We start from the raw sequence: 16137 nt of genomic DNA, 5'->3' as shown, positions 1-16137 counted from the left end.
ACCTAACTGGGGACTGCGTGAATACTCCAAATGGTAATTACTTTCCATTCATTGCCCTTAGCACAGCTGAAGGCAGGAAAGGTTAAGAGACTGGTAATTACTTATGTTTTGTAATTACAGCAACCAGTTTCGCATCAGGCCCCGGTTCCAGTGTTCTCAGGCCCCAAAATAAATGAAGATGAGGTATCTCCTGCATTCTGCAAGCTGGGCGTGCCCATAACAGCAGCACACACTTTGATAAGCCATAGTGTATACAAAGAGCTAAAATCTGTCTAAACAGCCATAAGTCACTCTAAAAGAAATGGCTCGGCAAGGATGTCATCTTAGCTACTCTAAAGCCTTTCACATTTAAAGGAAATAATATTTATAAAAATTACCTCTCTTCTCCACAAACACACGAATCCTAAACAGCAATGCTCATTTTTCCCCATTACAACTACTTTAAGAAATTCACAGGTCAGATGACAACATGTTGCTGACTTTCAGCCTGCTTGGGCCCAGCTTATTCAAGGAAATTCACTCGGTCCTGCAACACTTGTCAAGTTCAAGCACTGAAATCCATTCCAGGTAACATTCAACCGCAAGCTTCTGGCCTACGCACAGAAACTACGGCATGAAATTTTATGATCTGTGTTATTCAGGAGGTCAAAAAGGATTATCACAATGTTCCTTTTTAGCCATGGTGCCTGTGAGCCTTGGCATATAAGCAAAGGTTCATGTCTGGAAAGCCATTTTCAGACAACTGTTTTAAATTGGACTCCAAGCAGTCCTTGAACTCCACTTTAGTAGAAAGCAGCATTGTCAAGATAACGGTTTTATGGCTTTCAGTCCTTCTAGCAAAAATAGTGCTCGCTTTGTGTACCTTGCCCTGTTTCACACAGTGAGCAGACGTCCTCTACCCAGCCCTTCCCGCTCTCTGCGAGCCATTCCACAAACAGGCCAGCGCTGAAGAAGCAAGTCTCTTACAACCTGAGAACTAAAACAAGCAAAATATTTTTTTCATTTTTTTCCCATAAAATTGGGATAACCTGGATGGACCAGGAATTTTCCAGCCATGAACAGTTTCCACAGCAAGACCACTTTGGATAAAGTAAGCATAGTTTTCCCACTACTTCATTCATTCAGAAGTGCTACCAACAATGGGCCCAAACAGATTAGACTGTTGAATACCTTTCTGTCAGCAGAGCCATACTTAGGGAGTCCCAGCATGGAAGCAGGTATCTGAAGCTCTAAATGATCCATTCTTAGCCATATTCACCCTCAAAAGAGAGCCATTTACCCTCTCAGCGATGTGGCTTTCCATTATACAGAGCAGGAATATTTGCTAAATAGATTACTATACACCTTCCCTGGAATACACCACAAGGTTGCACTTACTTTTTCCCCATCATTTATTTTATTTAGCCTTTTCTCTTCTCTTAGCCACCCAGTAGCCTACCAAAGGGGGAATGATGCAGAAGACTGAACTGCAGGATATATTTCATTTCTGACATGGGGTGGCTTATACACAAAAGATGAAACTGTGACTTACCAGCTGAGCTGCACTATGTGTCTTCCTACTTCAAGTTAGCTGTGAAAATAAACAATTTGCGCTCTCTGAGGTCATGTGGTAAGGCTCAGGTGACAAGAGGTTAGAAGACACGGGAATTTTGTCACCTGTACACACCCACATATTCTTAACATGATCCACAAGGAACCTATCAGCAGGACCTGAGCAGGAGCTACAAAGGAAAACTCGTTTCAAAACTGTAATATTAATAAAACCAGTCTATGAAGTCACTGTCTCTGCAGCTCATTTCAGTTTGATTTAAAAAAATAATAAATACAATCAAACAAAAAAGCAACTGCACGTTCCCTCTGAAGCATACTGGCATTGCTGAGACAACCCTGATCGTAGCTGGGTGCCTTTCTCCACCGGAGTGGCCTACGCAGACAACTGCGCATCCGCTGACTGTTCCAGCACACTGCTCTCTTAGGGGGGTTGCACACGTACAGAGGGGAACAAAACTGCGCTCAGCACCTCCCCTGCACGTCACCGCAGCCAGCAGCTGCAGAGCCGTGCACGCCAAGTGCAGGACGTGGCTTCTCCTGCATCACAGCGAGCATCAGCCCCTTCAACCAAGTCATTACTTTGGTCCTTGGAGAAGTTACTCATACGTCTATGTGAACCCCCAGCCCGCAGGTACGGCTGTGGACATTGCCAAGGACAGCTCGACACCTCTGAAAACAGGGCTGCTCACAGGATCTGCCGAACCCTTGCATCACCCAAAACATCAGGATGTGCTGGAACGAGCATGATTCAGTCAACGCAGCTACAGAACGTATCACAACGTGATCCCTTGTTCTCCTCGCTTCATCACTCATCTGCTGTGCTTCTCTGATACGTGGCACAAACCCTGACTTCGTATTCAAGCACTGCTTGCATTATCTTCTAACCTACCTGTACAGACCAGTGAAGCACCATGTTATATTAAGAACTGGCACTTCCTCTAAAATACTGGCCAACAAGGGACTGGAAGGAGTTGGCATCTTCATAATCCTGCTTCCATGGCAATCTGGAGCATCAAAGCAAACAGGGCTTTGAATTTTCTTTTTTTAAACCTTACCTTAACTTCACAGGTATACTAGCTTAGAGGTAGCTGGTAACAAAAGTTCTCTCTCAAGTAGCTTGAATATCTGCCAGAATTGGGTTGCAGCAACTTCATATAGATACGGGTACACTCATCTCTCTATTTCTGTCCTTTTGTGTCACTCCAGTCAGAAACCTGTTTTGAACATGAGCTAAAAATTAATCACCCATGAAGAAATCAGAGCAGCAAAGCACGGCAGACCTGCCCTGTGACTTTTGATACTCACTCAGCCTAGCGCATATTTGGTACTGCAAATAAACTCCTCTCAGCTTGGGTTCTCAATGCCAGTACAGGAGCTGGTGACTCCAACCTCTCCTGAGGACCACAACAGGGAAGGCAGAGAGGCTGATGGTTAATATATTACTTGCTGTTACACCTACCACATGGAGCACAGCCTCACTCATCCAGAACTATCACATACCTGACTGTTTGCTTGCTCAAGGCTGACCAGCCAGCTAGGAAGATATATGGCAGCACTAGATGAACTCTTTTCATTTTACCATCACCATGGTGAAGATGGAGTTACCTATATTGGAAGCCACCACAAAGGAAAGTGATGAAAAAATAGCAAACTCTATAATATTATACCATAGAGGCAAAGCCCCAGCCCCATTATTCTAAATGGAGGTGAGAGTTTGAAAAACAACCCCATTAAAAAACAAAACCAAAACACAAATAAAGGAAGGAGGGCTGCGGGGAAAACTGTGTACTGCAGGAGAGAAACCCTTTTATCTAGACAAGTTCAGTCCTCCTGCTTTAAAACTGCAGGTCAGCTCCTGATTTAACCTGGAGTTTTACATGTCGCTACAAAACTCTGGAAGTGTTGGCTTTGCAGATATGCCAAACACCCGGGCTGTTTTCGGAGAACTCAGTATTTTTCCACATCTACTATTGTAACTGCTGGCAGGCTAGGAGTAGCAAATCCTCCCTTATCTCCCTCCTCTCTGAGAGCATCTCTCTAAGCACCAGCTAACTTACACAGACCATCGTGCAGATCCCCCCTGGAAGCTGGACAAAGAGGAGGGTGGGAGAATCACTGAAGCTGTAAGCAACAAACCGCAGAAGGAGATGGACTGTCGCGCAGAGGGGAAGTAGCAGGGGGAAAGAGGCGACTAATGAACAGAAGGGGGTGCGTAAAATCCTACTTGGATTGCCTCTCTGGGGAACAGCTGTTTCCTTGTAAACATCTTGCTAGCTGTCCAAACAAGAAGTTCAGACACAGAACAATAATGGAGAGCACCCGGTAGAAGCATTCAAGGCAAGGCGAGGGCTCATTCACTGCCCTGCCAATTGCTCTGAGTGGCAGCATTCAGAAGCAAGGGAAACTTTAGCTGGGTGTTTAACCCTGCACGTGCTGGCACTGTGGCCAATGGCCTGCAGAAACGCATCCTTCCTTCTATCCACAGCAAAGTCCTTCCTGGCCCTCCTTCCCCCCCTGACTGTTTCTGACACACTGGCAGAGCACGTTCCTTGACAAAGGCAAAGAGGAAATATCCTCATCAGAGCAAGGAAAAACAGCTGCAGAGCCAAGAAACAAAAAAAAACTAAACGTGGCAGCCCTGAAGGCCTAGAAAAGTTCTACCACTGCCCTGGCATCAGCAACTTGGAAGTAAAGGGAGTTGCACCAGAAGAAGTAAAAGGAGTCTTTTTACTAGTCCGGAGCACAAAGCAGTCTACACTTGCAGAAGCATTTTTATGCCAATACAACTGTGTCTACACAGGACTCTTGCCAGCACTGCAAGGTAGCTGTGGGCAGGGTAAGGAATACTAGCACAACTGTGCCCTGAAACGTTCCTGGGGCAGAGCGGTCACAGAAGGCAACTACCTGCATTGCACAACAGCCAGCAGAGACTGCACTGTGTCTGTCCATTCCCTGAAGCTTCTGGGGATCACACACATGCCCAGCCACAAGCCTAGCCAATAAAACCTGCCCCAAAATGCCACACGGCCATTAACGCAGGAGTGAAATCAGGCTACATACGCATCCCCAGGAAAGGGGGTCACTTTGGAAGAAAGGCAATGCACAGGATAGTAAAAGACACCATAACTGATAATAAGGGAACCCTACATCCTGAGCCTACAGTCTAATAACCTACAAGTTTTCTTGTCCACCTCCAGCTGTCTTATCCTGCCATTTTTAAGTAACATTCAATGCCAACCACACTTAACTTGAGAAATGAAACGCCTCCTACTTCCACTCAAATGACCTGTAGAAGCAGGAACAAGGTAAGCACAGTGACACTCTCATTCAGAAACAAGAAGCAATTCCACATTTCAGAAATGGTCCACAAGTTCACAGGGAAGATCTGATGCAGATTTATTTTACCTTTTTATTTCTTTAGGGCCATTTTGTTGTAGTCGTGCACAAATAGCCAGGAAAAAAGACACTCTAGCAAGGGCTGCTCAAGAATAAACCCTTGGTCATTACAAGAAGAGGAGAGTTCAAGTTCTGCTGACCAAAATTCCTCTGAGCCTACAGAAAGGCAGCTGGCTTGTTCATTAAACTGGCTGGCATCAAAGTCCAAACCAATCGGGAACTCCACTTCGTCTGGGGTCACCCTTCTGGATCTTCTGCTCTTTCTCTAGATATTTCTTCCTGAAGTCATCAAAAGATTGAGCTTCTTCGTCTTGTTCTTTCTCTGGAAACAGGTTGGGAAACTGAAAGGTTTGTCCTTTGCCCTAAAAAGAAAACAAATGGTCAAAATGGTGCCTTAAGAGGCACTCCCAAGATCTCTTTCCACTGCTTTCCCCAAGATACACATATATCCCTCCTCCACAAGCTAACTTTCAGCCTCTTCTCTTCTGTGTGCAAATTAAGACACTGGCATCCTTCTTTACAGAATGAATGGTCAGGAGATGGACACATCTTCAAGATGCTGAACCACCTCAGAGATGTTGCAGGAGCCACACCGTAAAAGCAAGACGAGCAAAGTAAGTAATTTTGTTAAAGTCATACCATCGGAGGAAATACAGGCAGGGCAAGCATTCATTATATTAATACTTTGGGTATGAGTCGCAGCTATAGCTGTTTAAATCTTGTCTAAGGATCAGAAAGAACAGACCTAGCAGCTGTTACTATGGGGTGTAATGTGGGAATACAGAGTAACAGATATCAGAGGTCTCTTATCAACAGGAATAAAGTCTGCAGTGTAAAATAATTACAGTGGGAACAATCTGTCTAATACATCACTGATGAGATTAAAGTGATTACATCTGCATCAGTCATTCTGCCTAACAGACAAGTCATTTTAGTGTAACATCATCATCAGATCTATGTCTCCCACTTGGAAAATAAACATTTGCTTGGTTTCTGGTTTTTATCTAACAGCAGGAAACCATTATTCTGTGGAAATGTTCTATCCCATTAACATTATCTACTTACGTTTTAGTGGTGTTTGCACTAAGCACAACTTCATTAAACTCAACAGTATCACCCTTCCATTCCTTTGCATTCCATATGGGACTCCGCATAATAAAACTCATAACTGATAGCTCATAACTCTTAAAATTATTCTCCGGAATAGTTACAAATCTTATCATACATTAACTTCTCTGGCAGAATACTACATATAGAAATCTCAACAAAAGCATGCAATTGCTTCAGAGGAACACAGTTTTTTCAGGTCAGCCACTCTTTCTATTTGTGCAATAAAAATAACTGAACCAGAGGCCCAGTTACAAAATGGTTCCACAAAAGAGATAAAATAAGCCTTCCACAACACGGCTACCTATGCTGCATTTTGAGATAAGAAATGTGACATAATTAAATTAAAAAAAACCCTGCCACCATGTCCCTAACCCAGCTGAATGTGTGCTATGTTCCATTTAGCCATATACACTCAACAGGGTCATTTACAGGTGTGAAAGAATTTAAACCTCAAGCATACACTTTGGAAAGAAAAACCATGACTTATCCCAGTTGAGCTTATCCAGACTAGAATCTAGGAAATATCAACTCATACCCAGCAATGCTCCGGTTGTTTTTGTAGTGCATACTTCTTGGGGGTTTCCTAAGAGCCTGACCATACTACAAAAACAACAAGGGAGCTGCTGTGTACATTGCGCTTTCCTAGATTCTAGCCTGGATAAGATCAAGTGGAACAAATCATGGTTTTCCTTTCCACACCGTACACTCGGGGGTTTCAACTCTTTTGTACCTGTAAACTACCACCAGGTATGCTTATAATAGCTGTCCTATGACAACTGAAGCATAGCTCCATTTTGAGGCACAGCAACAGGCCTTATCAATGGCCTTGAACAATCCCAACGCCATAGCCTACTGATGCTCTTCCTGTAGTAGGATCAGCAGCAAGCACCCTTGAGGCAAAGGGCTGCCCAAGAGTTTGGCACACTCAAGCATTTGGAAAAGAATTTGTTTACATTACAAAAAATTACTGCATTTTAATTGCACTGCAGGCAGGTTGCTCAGCCCTGTGGGACCCATAGGACAGAGGAGGCCGATTCTAAGGACTCATCCATCCTGGAGAGGAAGCCATTTTAGTGAAACAAGTTGGAAAACAATTCAGGCTAACATGGTAGGCATACCACCTACACTGAAAATTTGAGAACTATTTATGTTGGTAACAGTGTAGTAAGGGGCTGTTCTTGTTATGCAGCACTTCCATTCTGGTATGCTTCCAGCACCAAAGCACTGCTCTTATTGGAGAGTGAAGGAAAGCTGTCCCTAAAGCATACTAACAACATTCATGGTTAATTCACTAAGCATTGCAAAACAGTCATTATTTTTAAAAGAGGAAAAAAACTAAAAAGGATATGCACAGAAACTATAGTGAAACCAGGCAAACCTTTCAGCTGTTTATCAAAGTGCTCACAGTTCCCATTTCAAGGCTGGTGAAAGTCAAATATTGAGCTGAAAATGTCAATCTGTATCTGGAGTCTTTTAATAAATCAAAATCAGCACAGACAAGTTGGCTCTTTCCAGCTCTTGTTTTGTGAAGAAATTCTGATCTTGGCTGGCAGCCAGACACGATTCGAAACAGCCAAGACATTACACCCTGAGAACTGAAGGTTGATAAATCTTAAGTAACAATACTATGCAGTAACACTGCACTGTAAGACTCTGGAGTGATGAAAGCTGTATGAAAAATAGCTGTTGTGCATGCTCAGTAGCTAGTTTTCATCTTGGGTATTTCAAAATTTCAAAAATACCAAAAGGCATCGACTTACATAAAAGGCTGAGAGTCTATCCAGGCATATTTACATTCGATGCATCTTCAGCATGATGCCAGAGGCTACCAGTTGTTTAGCTCATCTGCCACCTTCTCAAAACAATGCCTACCACAGGAATAGAGGGATATCACTCCCTTATGCAGTCCTGCTTAAAGTAGACTTTTTTCTTTGTAAGTTTTCCCTTCCCGACAGCAACCATCTGCCAGCTAAGTTAAATGCCTCCTTCAAATGAAATCCTAACCAAAATAAAGCAAACAACTGAATTTCTACTTCGTTCATCAGTGTGGGTGTTTTACTTGGTTTCCAAACTGCTAGAGCATGAACTACTGGCATATTTAACTAGGAAGCAAAATTTTGCATTCTTATTCCTAACCCTTACATTTATTCAATGTTTTACCTTTTGCAAGCTGTTTAACCAGTCTCCCCTTTCATCACTGATTTACTGAAATTCATAAACTGAAATGGCCTCTGAAAAAGCTAGGATTAGGTCTTCGTTTAGAACTTCTGCCAGCACAGTTACCTTAGTCAGAAGCACAGAGAAAAGTGTAGATGAGAGCAGCCTCTTTTCTAACAGTTGTGCTAAAAGAAAGCACCATAAAAAAGACAAACACTGGGGGGAAAAAAAAAAAAAAAGAAAAAGAAAAAAAAAGCTATTTTACTCAGATAATTTAGTCTGTCTTGGAATTGGATGGTGAAAAAATTGTTTTACCAGCAGTACAGCAATGTGAGGTGATACCTCTGGAGTCTGTCAGGATAAGCTCTCCCTCCACATCCTCTAATATCTAAATGAGCTCTTATAATGTTAGACAAAGAAAGATAAATAAATAAATGGAGCAATGAAGTCATAGAAGCATTATTAAAGCACCTAAAAATAAAGTCATTGTGATGATTTTACATGTCGGTATTCTAAATTTAGGGCCTTCCCAGAGACCTCCCTTCTTTCTACAAATTCTAAGGTTATGTATAAGTGAGATGTGTGGTCCAGTGTTTAGATTGCAGAAATGGGAGCCATTAAACTTCTACTCCTGCACAAATCTAATCCTCGTTTCAGCCGTACCCAAATGTAAAACTGATTTATATACATGGTCTTAAGAGGATTCCTTTATTAAATACTAAAATCCTTCAAGATAACAAGAGACCTAAGCACCAAACATATTTTCATCTTAGATGTCAAGTCTTCTTGGTTATAAAGGTTGAAAACACACCTTGTTTCTCTGAGTTTGCAGAAGGAGTTACAACATGAAGTGGTACAAATTGCCTCCATTCATTTTAATGGGAGGTTAAGTGACCACAATTAGGCCTATGAAGTCAAGTGTTAGCCTTTCCACTGCTGAACCTCATGTCAGAAAATTGCTAGGAGGATTATCCAGCACAAACTCACTTGTACTTTCTGACCTTTGCGTCCTCTGAAAAGTTTAGGAATGGAAGGTCAGCACAGATATTATTGTGTAGGAATGACGCAGCAAACACTGATCATGTAAACAACTGTGAGGTCTTCTGATTATTTAGATAATTGAAGCACTTACTACTGTCCTTCAGAATTAGGAGAAAAGTGATGTTTATAGTATCGTTAACTAAAAAAATGTTGGACTCCCAACAGCACGGGATTCAGTCCAGCAGTAGCAGCAAATGCAGCTCAGTTTAATAATCCAGTGCATTTCAACAATTCTCCTGCTATTGCACTTGGTAACATCTGATGTTAAAACGTATGGCAGAACAGCACTGAAAGCAACTGCAGAACCCACGCAGGAATGACACAGCACACAGGGCATCCAAGTTTCCTCTGAATTCATTACATGTCAAATGAAAACTGCTGTCACATCTGATGTGCAAATGGGTTAATTAATAAGAACATACAGGACACACTAGGCTGGGTTTGAGGAGAAAACATTTGCAAAAATGTTCCCACCGGTGCCATCATTCATGCAGCTAAATAGGTGTTAGTCCTAATGTTGACAAGGTCAGACTCCTTTTTACAGCCATCTCCATTAGATTTCTCAAAACAGGTTTAATTAAAAATAGGTCTGGATTCCAGAGGCTTGTCTACAGTTGAGCTCCCACGGGTGCTAACACCTGTTGAGCTACAGAGTGAGAACAGTGAAGGAGGAGGAGGGGATGTTGTTGTTTTTTTTAATTTCCCTGATGTTGATGCAACTGTAAAGTTTCCCACTGGCTTTTTTTTTTTTTTTTTTTTTAGTAATATTAGGATAATTACAACTCTATTTGAGTAAAGAGAAAGGCTGCTTAATTACTTTCATTTTAGCTACTTGGAAAAGATACATATTTTTAATTAAAAAATCAAATAGCATTTAAAAGTAGCATTTGATAAGCCTTAAACTTAAACCTTTCTCACCACATTCCAAAAGGGGAAAAAAGGCAGGCAGGCTCTGGAATGGCAAGATATTGTTGATCCACAGCCTTCTATGATTTGAGGTATTTTTTTAGTGTGAAAATATTATGCTTGGACTGGTCATGTATTTGTCCAGTTACAGCCTGAGAATAAAGTAAACAGCTCTGAATCTCCAAGAAATAGTATTTGGAAAGGAAAGGACAACAATTCTTACATATGGAGCAGCTGAGGCACTAATCTGACACCTAAGGGTGTATCGGCTATGACTTCACGTACCCTCCACCTTTGAGACACTTGTGGTAAGCTAATAGATACGTATGTTGTGCTGGGACACATATGATGATGTTTTATGAAGCAGGCAAGCATAACTAGTCATAAGAAATACACTCAATTTCATTCAGGTAAACCACACCAGGACTGCTTCCAAGTCGCACTGGGAAGAGCAATACTTCCACCTAGTGGGCAACAGGAAGATCAACCCAAAACCTTCCAAAAACACATACTTATTTTTCCAGTCATAAGCAGTTTTAACTTGAAACTGGATTAATGAGGGAAAACACAGCTGGTAAAAATGGTGGGAAAGCCCTGCTACTCTGACTCACGGCAGATGCAAAATAATTCTAATGAAAAAATGGGTTTTACAGTGGTTACCAAACTTTCCTAAATTAGGCAGATATTAACAATGGACTGCATGGGGCCTGTTTTGGCCTGAATCACACCATGAATGAAGGGAAAACCTTCAGTTTCAGAAATGACACTGGGTTTCTGGCCTCACTCACTGTTTAAAGCTGGTGTGAACACAGAACTGGGAGCTCATTGTCTGAGACACCAGAACTACTGAAGAAAAGCAAAGAACAAAAGAGGGGGAAAAAAAAAAAAAAAAGACAAACCTAAATGTTAGAGCTCACAGACAGCAACAGTAAGAGAAAAGAGAGCAAAGAGGACAGGACGATGTGAAAAGAAAACAGGCAGACCAAGTTTCACTGATGAAATCTAGATAAATGGTCAGAATTCCCTCACTCGGGATGCTGTACAACAAAAAGTAAAATGCAGTCCCCTAACCTATTTCATGGGAGAGATGAAAACGTGGCATTCTTTAAAAACTGAGGATGATGTCACTGGATAGGACAACACAGTAAAAGACACCTGCTCTCTCAGGTACCAGAAACACTCCTCAGCCACAGTACCACAGGGCTTTGTGCATTCTCCATTCCACTGCAGTTACCCACAAGGTGATGGCAACTATTCTAGGTTCAGAAGTTTGATCTGAAATAAACATTCAAAGGCACTGCCTTAAATGAGTGGCTTCCTCCACAGAGTAGCAGCATTTGGCTTTCCACTGAATTTATCCGTGGGTTGCAGACTGCTTCCCTTCGCAACTCAGCAGACACAGAAACAAGACTACATTAAATATAGGAAAATAAAAGTTGAGAACTGACCAAGGTTCAGTAGAGATGCATGTCTGCTTCAATCTTGGGGAACAAGCCTCCAAAAGCAATGCCATCACCAGCAAGAGGCTATGGCAATGTAAAGTGCCTGCAATTACCTACTAACGAATAACACACAGAGAAAGCAACTTGTACAATACAAAATCACTCCTGACATTCAATTCTTCAGCTGTGTTCTTAATAAATCAGTCATACCTGAACTTTCACAGACAAAAACCCTGCACAGGTAATAGCCTTCCCTCCACTAGGGAGAATTTGTCTACCGACACAGGGCCTGTTCCTTGAAAAAGGCATGTGAATTTTACTATCACAATGTAAATCCTGGTGAAGATGACATTGCCTTTAACTTCAGCACAGTGAATCAAGCTTAGTCCTCATCTAAACATAAAACCGTTACTTCCTATCAACGCTGTTTTTTATACTGTTCTTTTAAAGATAAGGGCTGTCTACAAAAACAGAGTCCTCATTTTTCTTTCCACTCCCTTCCCTAGAAAGGGCTTAGAGAATATTTTTCTAAGCTAATTTAAAATCAAAAATTAAAAAAAAAAAAAAAAAAATCAGATCTCCCATTGTCTACGCATCTTTAATTTGACCCCAAGTCCTTACAAACTCTTACGCAATCTTTATGCTATAAGATCACGCAATGTTCCCCCACACTGACTCCTTGTCCCAGGACAGAGTAACATTGAGCTTGTGTTGCCAACAGCAACTTTGAACTTTTGGTTTTACAACCATAAATAGCATTCCTTTAAAGTAATTTTGGTACGCGAAGGGCTTTTCTATCACCGGTGGCATTTCTTTCTTACTTGTAGACAGGTAAGCCCAAGAGAAGACAGAACTGTAATGTGCCCCTGTTATGAAAGAAACTTGTAAGAACATGAAGCACCTTTTCCACTGGGCAACCAATATACGTTTCAGAACCCAGTTTAGCCACAAAGCACACTTGTTAGACATGACTAAAAGCTCTCCAGGGAATACGCCTTAAGTCTTCTTGGAGATCCAAAGAGCTTTAATAAAAAGTTCCCCACCTTTACAATATATTCTTTCACTTACTGGGCATTTCAGCAATCAACCACACAAGCCATGAACCTTCCAGCACGGAGAGTACAGGGTCAGCATGAAATTCGCTGACAAAGCAGCGCCATATGACACCAGGCCCTAACTTACATACAGGCCTCAGACACAAATGGTACTAGAAAATAAACAATTTGTTTAAATTTGTTTGTCAAACTAAGTCATTTAAATTAGTGAATGCCTTTGTATGTTCTGGAACATATTAAAGAAAATGCCTTCATTAGAGGAGTGGAAGAAACAGTCAGCTAATTGGACAATTCACCAAGCATTACTTGTAGCTTGGCTGACAAAGAGCCCCTTCTTTTCCTGCAAGCATCCATATTAACTCACCAGCTGTACATAGGCAACCTTGTAATCTGGTGTCTTCACTCTCTGATTCTTGTGGTTCCTCTTGTTATTCGCACCTGCAGAAATGAACAGTCCCATTTTTAACTTTACAGGAATTCCAAGTACCCCAAAGCAAAGCCAAGGTGGGGGGGGGGGCACCAGTTTTGATTTATTAAGATGGTTACTTCTTCAGCACCAACATAGATACCACACAGCAGTATCAAAATTACTAAAACGTACTGAAGTTGGTAAACTGCTGACATGTAAGGAGAGGAGGCATCACCAGACGTGGGCTGCTGACAGCTGTTGTGCCTTCATGGTCACAAATTTTGCAAAGAAGCAAGGAGGCAAGTCTTCTGAGTAGGGGGGCAGGAGAAATAAACTGTCCTGCCAACATTACCTGCTTCAGAAAGACAAGCATGGAATGACCACGAAGCAGCTTCAAACTTGTCAATTTTTACTGCCCAGCTAATGAGCAGGCTCCACACGTTACCTATCAGAAAATTACATTCTACACCCCAAAAAATCAAAGCACCTTCATTTACTGAAAGTATGCTAAGCACAACTGAGTGGGAAGTTCAATTTACTCCTTGCATGTTAGGCAAACATTAAAGCTGTTGAATTATGAGACGTTCTAAGCCCCTTTCCTCTTCTATTCCTGACATTCTACCACCACTTCCATTAAGTACCGAGGGACTCGACAGTTTTATGGACAAAAGCAATAATTTTTCAGTGCTGTTTGAAATAACATGTTTGCTCTTAGGATTTCATTTAATTTTATTTTTACATAGACACATTGCAGATGATGTTTTCCTTATTTTAGATGCTCTGACTTTTACAACCTTCTCTTGAAGCTTTTTCTTTCATTCTCCATTTTTCACTACGACAGCTCTTTTTCCTTATGCCCTTTTGAATTTGTCCTTACTCTTACCATTATAAACACATCAATCAATTCCTTTGCTAGAATTAGTGCATGCAAAAGAGGAATCCAACCAAAGATGTCCCAACAAACAAGTCACTCTCCATTTGATTAATGCACTGCCTGGTGATCAAAAACATACATGACGTAAAAATATATTCCTGACTTTGCACTACATCCAAAATACAGTCACAGAAACTCTGGGAAGGGAGGCATTCACAGGTAAATGTGACTTTGTAGAATTCTAGCCTAGTTCAATCAGAGATGGGTCCCTCTGTTCCAAGTCTGAGTTCAACATAATTTCAATTAAGAATGACTTTTTAATGGTTCTTTGTGGTGGTGGTGAGGTTTTTTGAGCAATGGTAGTGCAAGGAAGAAATACAGTAAGTGGAAGCATACGAGTCTGTAGTAGAAATGTGGTAACTACAGGTTATGAAAAACCAAAAGTTTGTAAAGATGTGTTTCTGATATTTTGTACTTGTCTAATTGAATAACTTTTTTTCTCTACATATTTCGACTTTAGTTAGACCATAACACCTCCTCTCTGTGCATGCTAGGTAATCTTAACTCTTATTATTTCCTAGACTTAAAAAATAAGTTTAATTGCTAATTTTATTAAAATACATGAAGTAGTTCCTTTTGAAGTGAGACATCCACTGGTCTTCAAGGAGAAATGGTAGCAACTACAAAGGTATTTGGCATGGGTTAGATACAGATCAAGATTTTAAGACTTTTTAAATTCATTTTTTTATTTTTAAAAATAAACTTTGTTGTAACCTAATAAAAGTATTCAAATATGAAGCACTACATATGAAGTGGTACATACTTGTTTTAAGTAACAATAATAAAAAGAACTGAGCTGGAAGTTGCCACCAGCAACATAGTTTGTAGAAAGCTACTAGACCTTTTGTCATGAAAAGCCTCTTCTGGCTGAAAAGGTAAACTGCATTTATCCCTGAGAATTACTCAACTGCACTTACCATACTGTATTCTGGTCCTCACAGCAGCTACTGGCACATTATAGATTTTTTCAAGGTAATTCTTGATATCCACTTTTGTCATTCTAGGCAACAAAAAAACATTTTGGGGAAAGAAAGAAGGAAAAGTAGAAATATTTAACTAAATTCGGAACATAGCCACAGTATTTAAAGGCAGGTTAACAGTCTGGAATAGGTATGTCTTCCCCTTTCAACCAAGGTAGTTTCACTGCACTGATGTATAAACCCAACATGGAACATACACTGTTACAGCAATTCACAGCCCATAAATTGAAATAATGCTGAACACTTCATTCTCTGGCACCTCAGCAATCAAAACACGAGATGCCTGCTGTACTGGGAGCCAGGGTGGGCTTTCTGACTGCCCGTGCTGAGAATCCTTTCTAAGCTTCTGAACGTGACTTCTAATGTTCCTGGGGCCTGCTGCAGGCATGTGGGCCTTTACGTGTAGAAGCAGAGCAGCCAGGACGAAGGAGTCCTGCAAAACTAGCACCTGGACACCACCTCTTCTCCTCCTGGCCACCTCCACCACCTCTCCCTTCCTCCTCACCCCACCTCGGGGCAGCCAGAGCCTCCCAGCACCCCGAGAGGAACCAAGCACAGCTCCTGCTTAGCCCAGCGCCCTCAAAGCCCTCCCTGGTGCACAATACCCTTCCTTCAGCCACAGGGGGGGTGCTTTGGGCGCAGGGGGATGCTCCAGAAGCGGCGGGGACCCCCGGGCACCCCGCGGCCGGGCTGCGGCCGTCCTCCCCGTGCACTCACTCCATGGAGACGCGGAACTGCACCGTGTCCTCGGGCTGCGGCACGCCGGGCCGCACCGCCAGCATGAAGAAGTTGGGGCGGAAGATCCGCAGCTGGGGGCCGCCCAGCTGGAACAGCGGGTACCTGCGGGGAGAGGACGCCCGTAAAACACCGCCCGGCGGCACGAAGCCCACCGAGCCCGGCCCCGGCCCTCCCCGGCCGCCCTGCCCCGCTCACACAGCCCGCCTGCCGCCCGCCGCCATGGCCGCGGCACGGCCCGGAAGCGCCGCCGCCATGGAGGGGCTCCCGCTCTCGCCCTCTGCTGGAGCGGAGGGGCGACGAGGGTGGTTTTTGTGTATTTTTGATTTTTTTGGGGTGGTGGTCACCACCTCATTCGCCCTTGGAGGAGGCAGCGGGGTCTCGCCCTCGCCACAGAGGGGATGCGGTGCTTGGGGTGCGC

The 16137-nt window shown here is 42.5% G+C and overlaps 1 protein-coding gene across 1 annotated transcript; it reads right to left on the bottom strand.

The window, feature by feature from the left end:
• Positions 1–4942: 4942 nt before the first annotated feature.
• MRPL23 (mitochondrial ribosomal protein L23) lies at positions 4943–15988 on the bottom strand. Its single transcript, XM_084288292.1, has 5 exons — positions 15915–15988; positions 15699–15821; positions 14919–15001; positions 13023–13096; positions 4943–5309 (listed from the first exon to the last, which is right to left on the bottom strand). Exons 1-5 carry the CDS (start codon positions 15971–15973, stop codon positions 5145–5147), a joined length of 504 nt encoding a protein of 167 aa, XP_084144418.1. The 5' UTR covers positions 15974–15988; the 3' UTR covers positions 4943–5144.
• Positions 15989–16137: the final 149 nt, after the last annotated feature.

The sequence above is a fragment of the Netta rufina genome, assembly GCF_964035555.1.
Source record: "Netta rufina genome assembly, chromosome: 5".
Lineage (NCBI taxonomy): Eukaryota > Metazoa > Chordata > Aves > Anseriformes > Anatidae > Netta > Netta rufina.
Note: the sequence above shows the minus strand (reverse complement) of the source record. Positions and strands in the feature narration are given on the sequence as shown.